Source organism: Aphelocoma coerulescens, chromosome 13 (assembly GCF_041296385.1).
Source record: "Aphelocoma coerulescens isolate FSJ_1873_10779 chromosome 13, UR_Acoe_1.0, whole genome shotgun sequence".
NCBI classification, from domain to species: domain Eukaryota; kingdom Metazoa; phylum Chordata; class Aves; order Passeriformes; family Corvidae; genus Aphelocoma; species Aphelocoma coerulescens.
In genome coordinates, this window is record NC_091027.1 from 7,419,920 (window position 1) to 7,433,375 (window position 13,456).

General features: G+C 43.6%; 1 protein-coding gene across 1 annotated transcript in view; it reads left to right on the plus strand.

Moving 5' to 3' along the window:
* The first annotated feature begins 218 nt into the window (after window positions 1–218).
* The window catches only part of ADAMTS2 (ADAM metallopeptidase with thrombospondin type 1 motif 2), a 178,181-nt gene continuing 164,943 nt past the window's right edge, over window positions 219–13,456 (plus strand). The window contains exons 1-2 of the mRNA XM_069028479.1: window positions 219–358; window positions 1,331–1,692. Coding sequence (XP_068884580.1) covers window positions 271–358; window positions 1,331–1,692 — 450 coding nt within the window. The 5' untranslated portion in view covers window positions 219–270. The remainder of the gene's footprint in view (window positions 359–1,330; window positions 1,693–13,456) is intronic.

Here is a 13,456-nt window from a genome sequence, read left to right on the forward strand (position 1 = left end):
GCAGCGCCTCTGTCAATCAGCCTGACTTCACTCCGCACGCCCTGTGCTTCCAGTACTATACCCCCGCCGCCTCCTGGTGTCTCTGCTTCGCTGCGAGCCGGGAGCGCGGCCGCCACTGCCGCTGCGGCTGCGGCTGGGCGAATGCGCGGGCGGCGGGGCGCGGGGCAGCGCTGAGCGGCGCGGAGCAGCGCGGAGCGGGGCTGCCGCCTGGCCCGCCCCGGCTGCTGGCAGCCCGGGCGCCGGCCCCCGCGTCGGGCCGGGGCCGCCGCGATGGACCCTCCCGCGGGCATCGCCTGCGTCCTGCTCTGCTGCGCGCTCGCCCTGCCCGCCGGCGCCCAGCGGCGCCCCGGGGACAGAGGTAGGTCTCCGCCGGGACGCCTTCGGGGCGGCTCGCCCTGCCCCGGCGCCGCCGGCCGGTGCCCGCAGCCCGCCCGTCCCAAGTCGGGGCTCGTCGCTCCGCGGCTTTCGGCTCCCCTTGAACTTCTTCTGCGGCTACTTTTGCCGGGTTTCCAGTTGTTTCCTGCAAGCGGCAGGCGGGGACGGGGACCGGGGCAGCCGCGCCGCCGGTGGGGAAGGGACGCGGGAGCGCCCGGCAGTGACAGCGCTGCGCCGGTGCCCGCAGCCCCGCGCCGCCCGCTGCCTGCCCCGCGGAGCGGACGAGCCCCGGCGGGCAGGGAGCGGTGCCTGGGGTTCCCCGTGCGGGATGAAACACATGGCAGCTCCTCTGCCTTCTCCTCCTCGTCCTGCCCGGGCTATCGCCTCCGTCCAAAACTCTCGGGGTTCCCGCCCGCCGAGACCGCTCCCGATCGCTGCCCCTGGCGTCCCCATCACCGCTCGACTCAAACCCGCCGCACCGGGGGTAGTTTGAGGGACGTGCCTTTGCCTTGCAGGCTTGCCACCTGCAAACCCAGCCTCTACCCCTGCCCCTGCGAGCAGTCCCAAAGTGAATCAATACCCTCTCTTCAACGCTGGCCACCCGGGAACCCCCAAAGTCCCCGAGGCGACCCGGTCACTGACTGGGTGTGCAGGCATGCGGGGTCCCGGCTGGATGGGCAAAAGGGAGCGGGACCCCGCTGCAGGGGCAGGAGTGCGGGGTCCTGATGGGGTGGGGAGGCTCACGCTGCCGTTTGGTATTCTGGGGAGGAAAAGCCAAGTTTGAGTGAACTCTGCACACTTCATGCAGGTGAACCAAGTGCCTGCACAGAGTGCAGTGTCCATCTGCCTTATGTAAGTGTCTGCTGTGCTAATGAATAATGGAATAAAAATCCCGCGGCATCAGGATATGTTTAGTTCTAGTATCTCTGTCCTCTCTTGCTTTCTCCCTGTAAAGATTCAATTCTGAGGAATATAGAGGAGTACAGCCTTGTCATCCCCACCAGCACTGATTCAGAGGGCAGGTTCCTATCCCACTTGGTGTCTGGACCGCCAAAAGCACGCTTCAGGAGAGCTGTGGAGGACTTGCAACATGAAGCAGCAAATGAGCAAATATTTTACAATGTCACTGTTTTTGGAAGAGAGTTTCACTTCAGATTGCGGCCAAACTCCAGGCTCGTGGCCCCTGGAGCAACAGTTGAGTGGCAGGAGGACTCTGAGGAGACTCATATTGAACCTCTCTATGGGAATTGCCTCTATGTTGGGGATATCACTGATCTGCCAAATGCTTCAGTTGCTATCAGCAATTGCGATGGACTGGTAAGTTACTTTTGTTATTATATCAAAGATAATTATATTAATTTCCTGCAGTCTTTAAATATAAAATGTGTGGACTGTCAGAAACTCACACCTCATATGGTAACTGTGAATGCAAATTAACTAATGTTCCCTTGTGTGGGAATAGCTGCGCTGCACCAGGCACTGCTTTACAGACAGTGGCACTAGAAGTTTGAGCACATGCTCTGAGGTAGCTACTCTGGAACAGAACAGCTGAAACCAGCATTTATGTTGATTTGTGGTAAAGTGACTTGAGGGGTCTGATGCTCTAAACCAGAGGGTTAAGTGGCAAATTCTCAGCATCCTCTGCCACTTCTCACTTCCAGCCTGCAAAGGGTAAATGTTAGAAAGAGTTAACCCCAAATAATGGGCTGGGCTACCCTGGAAACAAATTTGATCGGTAAAATATAGTTTTGTCCTGGAAAATTTTAATTTATTCGGAGTCTGTTTTCTTGGATATTTCACTTGGTGAGTTTCATTGCCTAATCAAGTGATTGATGAAAAGTTGCAGAAGACTTTGTGTTTTATGAGCAAAACAGCCCCGTGTGTTACATTTGTCAAAGCTGTGTGTTTTAAAACTGGCTGCAGCTTTCTGTTCTGGAGTGCATGTTCAGCACCCAGATTATCTCTGTTTGTCCCTGACAACTGTCACACTGTCATTTGAGCTGTAATTACTGCACAGCAATTTGTTTAGTGAGAAAAGGGCTATATATTTTTTTTTTATAATGACCAGTTTATCCAGCCTGTATTTCCTTGCTATAACCTTTAGAGTTTGTAATTTTGAGATTGCTTAAATGTAATGCATTCTGCCTATGCATAAAGAGCCAGTAGGAGTCATTTGTATTTCTATTTATTTAGTCATAGGAAGTTGTTCGTTTGCTGTGCCAAGAAGATGACATGTATGGAGATAGTATGTTGGCTATCTGAGAATGGAAGGGAATCAAATACTTTTCCCCTTAGTCTTTCCTTTCCTGTGGTTTCTCCTAGCCATGTGCATTCCTGTTTTGAGAAGCAGGTTTTAATGTTGCAGTTGTTTGATGTGGACAGCTGGCTGAGGGTAAGAGAAGCACCAGGACTGAGCAAGAAGAGCCATTCAGAGAGCAGAGTGTGAGCCTGCAGTTCTGCCTCGGGGGGGAAGCAAAAGTTCTGTGCTCTCCCTTATATCTAGCACAGATCATTTTGTGAAAGGCAAATTTACTTGCTCAAAATTTACTTGCTCTTTACTTTTAGAATGGGGGCAGAACCAAAGCTCTTCTTCCTTGTTCGTCTGTGCTGAAAGGTGGAGGAAGATTCTGTTGATGGCTACTCCTTGCCTTGTGCTCTTCTCCTCAGCACAGGTGTTGACTGTAGGGGCAGGGGGGGAGCTTGTTCCTGCTTTCTTCCAGTGTTTGCCTGAGTGTGGCCTCCTTATATTTAGAAAAAAGAGTTATAAAATAGAACAGGAGTTAAAGCCAAAGTATGGATGAGACTCTAAAGGTCCAAGGCCTCATGTTGCATGTAAAAATGACAAAGAATGAGAATGGTTTATAAAATGAAGTGAAAGTATAAATGAAAAGGCTTTATAAATTACTGCTCTTTTTGCATTTGTAACTTCTCAAATGCAAAGGAGTGAAGCCAGGCCTCAATTCGATGGCACTCATAAATGACTGGAATCCAGAAAGCTACCAGAGGAATTGTAGTTTTCAACCTGTATGCCCAACCCATGCACCTGCCTTTTTCAATGTTCTTGTTTTCATTAGAAGAAGCTGGAGAGTTGGTCTGGGCTGGGAGGTGCCACATTCTAATCTGGATGATTTTTATGTGGAATTACAACTTCTGTGGTTCTGCTAATACATTTGGAAATGGATTACTGCTTCCTCCAGGGTGCATCTATATGGTAGATGTTGCAAGGCAGAGACATATTTTTTTTTTTCCCAAGTCACTGAAGTCTTCCTGCAGGAAGCATTGCCTCAATACCTTTAGGCTGTAAAGATTTCCCTGAGATTGTGCAGTAAATCTGTTTTGGAACAACAAATTGAACTCCAGTCCCTTGGGTAGCATGTTCCATCTCTACCCTTTCCCTCCATTTCAGTTTCTTTCTTTCTTGCAGGGTGAGAGTATAAAACAGATTATCAATAGAATTACACAAACTCCAAGAAATTATACCAATGTTTCTCCAAAAGCCACTGCTCCCTGGACAGAAATAATAAGCAAGTAACCACAGAAGTTAATACTGCATGTATGTCTCTCCCTTTACCTTTTTATTTCTTGTTTTCGCAAGGAGTATCGAAGAGTCCTGGGAGCAATGTGTTGCCAGCAAGACATACTTAGAGACCACTGAGCTGTATGCTTTTCTTGGGTTTATTGACATTTTGGAGGTGAATAAAGATGTGGACAAGGCTATTCTCAACTGTTTTTCTACGCTCATTTTTTACTTCACACCTAGTTTTCTTCAGTGGGCCCAAGTATTTCCACCACCTTTTCTAGGTTATTCTGGAGATACAGAGGGTGGAACTTCCTTACAACTGAGATGTCAAGTGACAAGTGTTAGAATTTTATGTTACAAACTTGATTAATTTAATTCCTAGTATTTATTTTTGAAGTGCTTGCTTTTGAAGATGTTTTGACATCTGCCTATGCTTCTCGTGGTCTTCCACTTTGCAGCAGCCATCAGGGCTGAAACAATACTGGTATTGAAATGTCCTGCTTTGATCTTTACATTGCAAACTTTTCTTGACTGAATCTGGTTTAAGTCAGCAAATGCATCTACCACCTTGCCAACTTCTGATGTTATTTCCTTTGAACATCCCTTTTGGTTTGCACTGTACTGCCAACTATGTCCTTTTTTCCAGTTATTGTCTGAGAAGAGTCTGGCCGATGGAATTGGTATTGCCAGATGAGAAGTTGTTGGAAGGGATTTGCATGAAAATAGTAGATCTGTGAAGGCACTTTTGAACTGTACTATAAATGATGATCTGCTGCCCTCACTGAGGAGATACTCATTGGTTTGGGTACTCACGGTTTTCTGTATCAGAAGTCAATGACAAAATGTATTGAGCTAAAAATCAAATCTGAGGTAGATGAAGAGGACTTCTGAAGTATGCAATCTAGGTGTGTTGTCAGAACTAAAGTGGGTCATTAAAAATCATGATTGAAGAATCAAAGTTGAAGCTAATCAATAGATTTTTAACAGCTTTCTAAATTATGAATGTGATTTTTACCATATTAAAAAAAAAGTACTGGGAAAGCTTTCCCACTCAGGATAAAAACACTCTGGACAACTTGTTATCATCTTGGTTGTCCTGATAGCATTCAAATTAATTCTCCACTGAGTGGGCAGAACAAGCATGGTCAGCTCTCCATGGCCTGCAGGCTGTGGTGGAAGGTGTTGTGCTTTGAGTATGTTCTTGGTCCTTGGCCAGATTATTACTTGTGGATGCAGTTGGAGGATGAGGGAGCTGGCTGTCCTCTCCAAGGGTTGTGAAGGAGAAGTGGTTGCAGGCTGCAAAAACTGCTATAAACCAACAAAAAGTTAGGATTATGCTAATGCTTTCAGATTATTGCTGGCTATGGGAACTCCCTTTCTTCACTTTAGCAGATGAACTCTATATTCATTTTTGGAATATTGTAGAAGAACTCTTTTTGAATCTGGATTTCTGATTTTTGATAAATACTTCTGCGGTGCTTGAGGCAGATATGCCAAAAATGTCTTCTTCAGGTTGACAGGAAGGCACTATTTGGTTGTGGAAATTCAGAGGCATAAACTCCCTCCCAGTCTCCTCATGACATTTGTAGTTTGTGAGCTAGAATGTGTACTTAGACAGGAGAAACCCAGTATCAACACCACATCTGAAGTGGATAATGAGCACACGATTAACTTAGGCTGCAGTGCAGAGTCAGATGTACTGACAGGACTGAGAAGACTGAGGATCACAACTTCATAATGAACAATCAATGTGATCTGATTGTACCCACTGAAGCAAAGGAGGGAACATCAGTTTCAGTAACACATCATGATGTCCTAGTTTGGCTCCATTAGTATAATCCTCTTCCTTTTTAAAAGTTAGAAGATCAGCTGTTCAAAAATTTCACAGTATTGTCATTAAAATGGAAAGTTATTAGATGAACATATATAGAAACAGCTTTTGAAGACATCTATGGTTGTTTGTTTTCTTAATGAGCTGTAAGCATTCCATGGCTGGGGGTACCAAGACACAGACACCTTACAAGTGCGGTGGACTTGTTTCTTCTTGTGATGAACCCGGCAGGGTTTGCTCTACAACATTTCAGTCTTTCCTGTGCTCTGTGCTAACCCTCCCAAACTGTTTGTGAGCTGCCTGCTGGCTGGCTGGCTGCTTGCCCAGACGCTATTTCTTCTAGAAATGCTTGGGACACCAGCAGTGCTTTTTCGACTCATGCCCAATGCTACAGTATCTGTAGCCCTGGGCTGACCTGGGTGGGCTTGTGGTGATCTGTTTTCCTTTCCTAACCAGTCATGGATCCTCAGGAACTGGTTGGTGCTTTGGCTGCTGTCAACAGAAGTGCACATCTGTCAGTTGTCCCAAGATTTTGTTATGTATTATTTATATTATGAGTATTTTCTTTCCTGTTTTAAATCAGAGAACAAAATCTTTTCCCTCAGTTTTTATTTTACAGGGTTGTGTTCTATAATCTGATTTCTAAATTGTAAATGTAGACGCTCAGGTTCAGATCCAGACAATGGTGTTTCCTAAGAGCAATTCCAGCTACCGATGTGAAATGCCCACCTTTCTCCCCTTCCTCCTGCCACCTTCCCTGCATTCCTAAAGACATTTAGACACCTTGTGAAGCCTAGCCTTGTTTAATATAGTTCTTCTTCACTTTGAGCATGAGCTTGAACTCTTTAAAGTTACTGAAATTTTAAGGTTATTTTCTTATATACTGTCCTGACAGAGGTGCTTTCTTGGAACTGCCCACAGAGTTGAAGGTGAATCTAACTCACCTTAGATGGAACATGTAATTTACCTGGATAAGAGGGTGAAGGAGCTGCTCACAATGAATATACCAGGAGAAGGCAGACATGCTTATATAACTGTGTTATTTTTCCTTTTAGATATCCATCTCCTGCTTTCATACGGATTTACAATTTAGTTGTGTTTCTTTTTGATCTGGTTTTTGGATTATACTGGTTTGTGATGTAGCAAAAAAAGCAGAGCTCAAGGTAGCACAATATTATCTTCAAAGTCTGGTCAGGTCTAGTGCCTGACAGTTAAAACAGATGCCTGCTACAAATAATTCCAGTAATTCCTTTTCTGTATGCTAAATTCTTAGCATTTACATTATGGTGGGGTTGCATCCATTTTAAGGAGATCAAAATTGGGCATATATAATCTTTTCATTTGGGAGCATTTTCTCATTAAATTAAACCAGAATCAAACCAAAGTCGCCATCTGTGTTTTTTTTTTTTTTTTTTCTTTCCCCATTTTTTTTATGTAATGGCAAAACTCACTGTGGGCTTTTTGCTTTTTTGATAAGTAGAACTGTAATACAGTGGCAGAAGAAGTGAAAATAATTTCTGTGACACAGTATAGAACAAAATGTAAAAGGCATTCTCATTAAGGAAACAGCAGCCCTTCCTTTGCAGATGATCAGTGGGATCACCATTAACCCTTTTTCAAGGGCATTTTGAATTCAGCTGGAGTTTCCACATGGGTAAGCCAAGCATGTATGTGAATTCTAGCACAATCAGAGCCTGACTGCACATCCCCATCTACACATATAATTTAAAAGACCTGTGTTGCCTGGCAAAGCAATGGAGCTGTTTTGATGCCTAACACTCCAGCATGTCCATGTTTTCACAGGACAGAGACTTTGCTTTGTAACCCATTCTCTGGGTTTGTGCTGTTGATTTTCCTGGCCAGCAAGAGCCTCGTTGGACAGTCCCTTCTGCTGTGTAAATTGCACAGGCTTTCCCTTTTAAAAGTTATGGTGTGAAACACAAAGAGTGTAAACACTATGATTCAGCCTCTGACTGGAGTAAATTATCCTCTGCTGTCCTTAAAAGAGACTCTGTCATCAGTAAATACTATTTTTTTTTTCTTTGCATCTTCCGTGCATGGATCATCTCACCTACATTTTATCTGAGAGCAGAGCAAGTAATTTCCTACATTATACAGGTGGACACCATCTGGACAGAGTATCCTCAGGCAGTCAAAGCTGGTATCTTTGTGGTATGTTGTAGGCCTTTGGATAAAATATAAGTATTTCTTTATGTCCTATTTGACCTTGTGTTGCATGTCCTCATTGTAGTAGTGTCTCAGCTGTACTATACTCTTTGACCACACAAGAACTAATTTTCCAACCAGAATATTAAACTCTGTACATCCAAGGAAAGGTGCCTAGTGGCTCCTTCTGCTCTCCATCTTGAAAGACCCAAATATAGGAACTAATTTTGATAAGGTCATAATTAATTTCTGGGGTAAGCAGAACGTCTATTTTGAGAAGTCTGTCCCTCCTCAGCTTCCAAAGGTGTGTCCCTCAAAAAGTGCTGTTAGCTCACTTACCTGCCAGCTCGCTGCTTCCTTGTGGTGTGGTGAGGGTGCTCCCTGAGAATTCAAGACTCCTGCAAATGGCAAGGCATTATCACATTTCAAGTTAGTTACATGTTTACTTTTTGCTACAGAAGGTTAAAGAATATTTTTTTGGATCAACCAGAATCCCAGCTGTTGCATGGAGCAGGACCTTTTCTCCAGAGATCACGCTACTGTTTTATTCGACCTACTTCTAAGTACTTTTTATTTATGGTGACTGTTGCTTTGTAAGCAGGTCATGCCATTACTTAATGGCACACTAGGACATTTCTCATACTGGGTCTGATTAAAACAGAACCAGGGAGCAGGTCTTGAGTGTCTTGTAGGGGGTTGCACAACCGTGCTCTGATGTACACACCCTCCTTTTTGGATCACTGTTTCCCTTTATTGCTTTCTTTCTTCCAAAGTTTCAGTAAGTTCTCTGACACATCACATCTGGTTCCTTTAGCTCCTTTATCTGAGTGTGTTTTAAATTCATCTTTGTTTGCAGAGTCTTGACACAGCGGGTTCCCAGTTTTAATAGTCTGCAAATGAAAGGCCCACATTTCACACGCTATTTTCAGCACTGTTCTATTAAACTGTAACATTGAAAAGAAGAGTGTCCTCTTCAAGTGCAGAAGAGCACATTGCTTCCCCCATCTAAATCACAGCTTCTGTTATAGATCTTCTGAGTTATTCCCAGGTCTCAAAATGTCTGGTACTTTCTTCAGATCCGGAGTTCTTGGAGTTGTAGGTGTGAATCTCAGCATTGATGTTTCTGCTTTTTCTTCTAAGTAACTGTTTTCTGTTTAAAGGAAATGTTTTAAAGTAAGAATTTCCCTCAAGGAAAAGACAGAGATGCCAGTTCTCTTTGTTGAAGTCTCCAAAAATCATCACGCCAGTGAAAAGTGTCCCAAGTATGTTGTTTTGGAGGTGTCATATTACAGTACAGATGAGTTTCTCTTTACACCTTGTGTGTTTTGTCTTGTGTGTACTTCTGAGAGACTCTGTGCACTGGTGTGGGTTCCGTGGGCTGGCTGCCCTCCAGGTGGGGGAGGTTCATTTACTGAACATGGTAACTTCAGTATCATTTTATCCTCTCTAATCCCACGGAGAGAACCTGCCCTCACCACTAATTTATATCCTTGCTTTCCCCCCCACCCCGCTTCATGCCCTTTGTAGGACTGTATCTACGGATCTGTTTGTTTTCCAAATCTTTGCCTTGCTGAAATGGAAGTCCCATTTGTACAACTTGCTGTTACTTTTTGGTCTGGCATCCTAACTGTGTTCAAATTTTTCAGTGTTATCTTCATGTTTATAGTTTTTTCTTCCTTTTAAATTGGTTTATGTAAAATTTAATACTTTACCCCGTTATTGCTTCATTTGTGACCTTTATCTTCAAAACAAAGACATAATTATTTCTTCACTTATGCATCTCTCTGTGGAGAATTCAGAGGCTGGAATTGCCCAGTGTCCCTGGTACTGTCTGACTCTTCCACCTGCAAAGTACAACGTTACCACTTTTCTTTTGATGTGGTGAGCTATAAATACAGCTGCTTTAACTTCTTTCCTACTGTCATTCCCTTTAACTTTTCCTGTAGTTGCCACCTCTGTGTTTGAATTTCATTATATGGTCAGACTGCTTTTTCCCAGCATTTAACCTCTAGCCTGGTGGACCTCAGGGGACAAATTACAATCTATTTTCCACTGAAATTAAGTGTGAAGCCTACTAATCCTGTAATGAGAAAGTCAGTGGACATCATTGGTATCTGTGGATAAGAAGAGCTCCTTCTCCCTGTAACCAGATACAGCTAATTTATGCATTGAAGTTACTTCTCTTCACCAAGTGTGCTGACTATAGCTTGCTGTTATTGCCCTTTAATGAAGGTGAATGATTTCTACAGTTTTTTGAGGCAAGAAAACTGGAAGGAAATACGTGGCATATGGTGGCAATTTAAACTGTTTTTTGAAAACCATAAAATCAAATTATCTACCTGAGGTTTAGGGTAGCACAGAGCCACACCTTGATGTAGGCCCTGAGTCTTTAAGCCTTTATTAATGTGTTTTCTGATTTACTATCACTGTAAGAATAATGAAGTGGACGTGTGGAGAAGAACCTGCATGGCTAATGAGCAGGCTGGCTAATTAGCAGGCTGGCCAGCAGCTCTTTTCTTTTACCCCATCACTTACAATACTGACAAGAAGCAGTCCATGAAAGGGCAGGGGGGATTGAATTTTGTGAATGATACAGCAAATTTCTACAGAAGCCCTGACTGCAGCTCTCTCAGCCTGCTGCTGTACCTGCTTCCCAAGGTTGCAGGCAGTTCCTCTTTCACACCTGCCTGCTCCCTCTGTGCCCTGGGGGCTGCTGGGCTGCAGCAGCAGCTTCCAGCACGTCCAGTGGAGCTCTGGACATGGATCAGCCCCCTCAGGCAAACCCATCCAAAGGCACTCTAACATCATGCACCCAGGATGGGCCCTGCAGACTCAGGGCTACTATTGCACAATTTGGTCTGTGGGAGGGATTTCTCTTTCAAGATTTCTCTTTCTGAACATGTGCTTTTTTGGCATGATTTAATGAGTATTGTACAGAATAGAGAAAGTCAAAATAATATGTTGAGTTCAACAGGAAAGGAACGCTGTCTTGGGAGTTAAACTATTTCAAGAGCTAAACACAGTAATAAACCATTTACATTTTAATTCAAATACAGTAAAATGATACAATTTAGAAAGTAAGAGGGGAAAGCACAGATTTTACTCCAAGCACTTGCTAAATTTTTAGGTTAGATATTAGGAAAAACTTCTTCACCAAAAGGGCTGTCAAGTCTTGGAACAGGCTGCTCAGGGAAGTACAGATGTGGCACCCGGGGATGTGGTTTAGTGGTGGGCTTGACAGTGCTGTGTTAACAGTTGGACTTAAAGATCTTCCAAATCTTTTCCAACCTAAATGATTCTGTAGTTCTGCAATTCTAATTTCACTGCTCTGTCCCCCATATGCAGAAGGCAGAACTAACATCCAGTACCTGCCCTAAGCAGCTGCATCTTGCATTTCTCCCATGATGAAGTGTGTGACTCCCAAGGCTGGTATCAGGGCTGGTGCCCATGGCCATTACATCACCTGCAGGGCAAACCCATTCCCAGGACAGAGCGCATGATTTGGAAAAAGAGCCTGCAGAAAATGCAGAGATTAACCAAGGGTAGGTGGCAGCACAGGCTGTGGTTACTGTTTTGATAGTTGGTTTATTTGTTTTAAATCATGGCTTTTGGGTAAATCATGTTCATCCAACTCATATGCAGAAGAATATACTTCTTCATTCTTCAGAGTGTTAAAATTGCGAGGCTTTTCTCTTTCTCTAAGCAGAGGAGCTGTGGAAGGAATGTGAGAGATGTTGTTTGGAAAGCATTCTGCAAACCAGAATGTATTTAAGAAACAGTCTTTGAGAAATAAATCACTACCTGATGATGAAGACAGCTGAACTGGGCCAAGAGTCTTTCACGTGCCAACACTCTCTCTCTCACGTGACAGGAGTTATATTGGAAGCTGACAGTCTTTGAAGCTTGCAAGGGTGAAAATGTCTAAAAATGTTTGTAAACCTAAAGTAATAGCTGGATAAAATGATGTCTTTCAGACTTCAAAACACTCTCCCTAGAACACCATGAACCTATATAAGGTCACAATCTTTTACCTATTGGGAACAACAACAAAAAAGCAACCCCAAAACCCAGAAGCAGAAACTTTATGCCACTTCTGTTCAATACCACTAAAGACTTCAGGGATGAAGAAGTTTTAGAGATGAATTTGGATTGATTTCAGATTTATAACCAAGCTTGAAATCAGAGTTTTCTAATAGTTTTAGGTTTCATTGTAAAAATGGCAAATCCACCATTCATCAGTAAACCAAAATATTTAATTCCCAAATAAATGCTAAGAGGTATCTGTCAATATTAAATTTGTTTGCAAAGTTACAGCACATTAAGCCTGACATAAGCAGCAAGTGTAAAAATGGGATTAATCAAAGGATGATTTAGTACTCTGAAAGAAGAATATGAAACTCAGTCTGGATAAGTAATAGACAAGCAAAGAAAGACAAGACAAATTACAAGATGTTTTGTATTAATTTAAACTCCTCAGTAGGAGAGTTTAATGAATTTCTGTGAAAATAAAGTGCTTAGTTCACTGCAGTCAAATTAAGGCCAACAATAATCGTACGCATCTTATAAAATAGAATAGAAATGCTGGACCTATGAAAATACAGTGTAATTTATCTAAACAGAAAATCACACAGGAAAAAAAACATATCTGTCAATGTTTGTGTCATGATCCAGCATCATTTTGCATAAGGGTCAGGGAGGTCCCATGGCAAGTAGCTGATTTTTGGTTCTGTTCCAAAGCTGCTGAAGTGAATGTGCTTAGTTTCACTGTCTCCATTTGGCTTTGTGTGGACAGGTTGATTAGCAGAGTATTTGGGACCAAAAACAGGCCATGGAGTATTCCACATCATAACCTTGTCTTTCACCTTGTTCTCCGTCCCCTGGTGCAGTGGTGGTGGGGAGGGAGGTGAGGACGAGAGGCTCAAGTGCAGCTTTTCCCATGGCTGTTTATATCCCATGTGCTGGATGGAACAGGACAGAACTGTGTGCCTCTAAACCTGAAATAGCTCTGCTAAACCTTCTTCCCCTTCTGCCTCACACCACATCCCCACCACAGAAGAGGTGATGCATTAAGTAAAGGGGAGGGATCAGGAGAAACCCTCCAGTTCGTGCCAGGAGGATGAGGCAATTCCAGCTGCCTTGAATTTGCAGGCTCATTCTGACAGCTTTTCTGTCTCCATCTTCCTATGAAGATGAGGCCAGAAAGGAGAAGGATTTTCCTGCTTTCTGAGACTGCCCTTCTTTGCTTCTGCACTGCTGGAGGCGTGGTGGTGGGATGAGCTTTCTCTGCCTGTCTAAGATGTTAGGTTTGACCTCAATAAAACTAGCATCACTTGCAAAAAAGCCCCACCCAAATGCCAAATGCAACCCCCCCAATAAAAACACCCAACTCAAGAGAGAGAACAACATGAGAAAAACTCTAATTGCACATCTGTTCAACAGACTTTTGTGATAACTCAGCAACAGCTAATTGAAACTCCTGGATCATAAATATGCTTTCAGCCAAACTGAAATTTACTTTCCCTGATGTTATCTCGTTTCAACTCCCCATTGCACTCTGAGGTTCT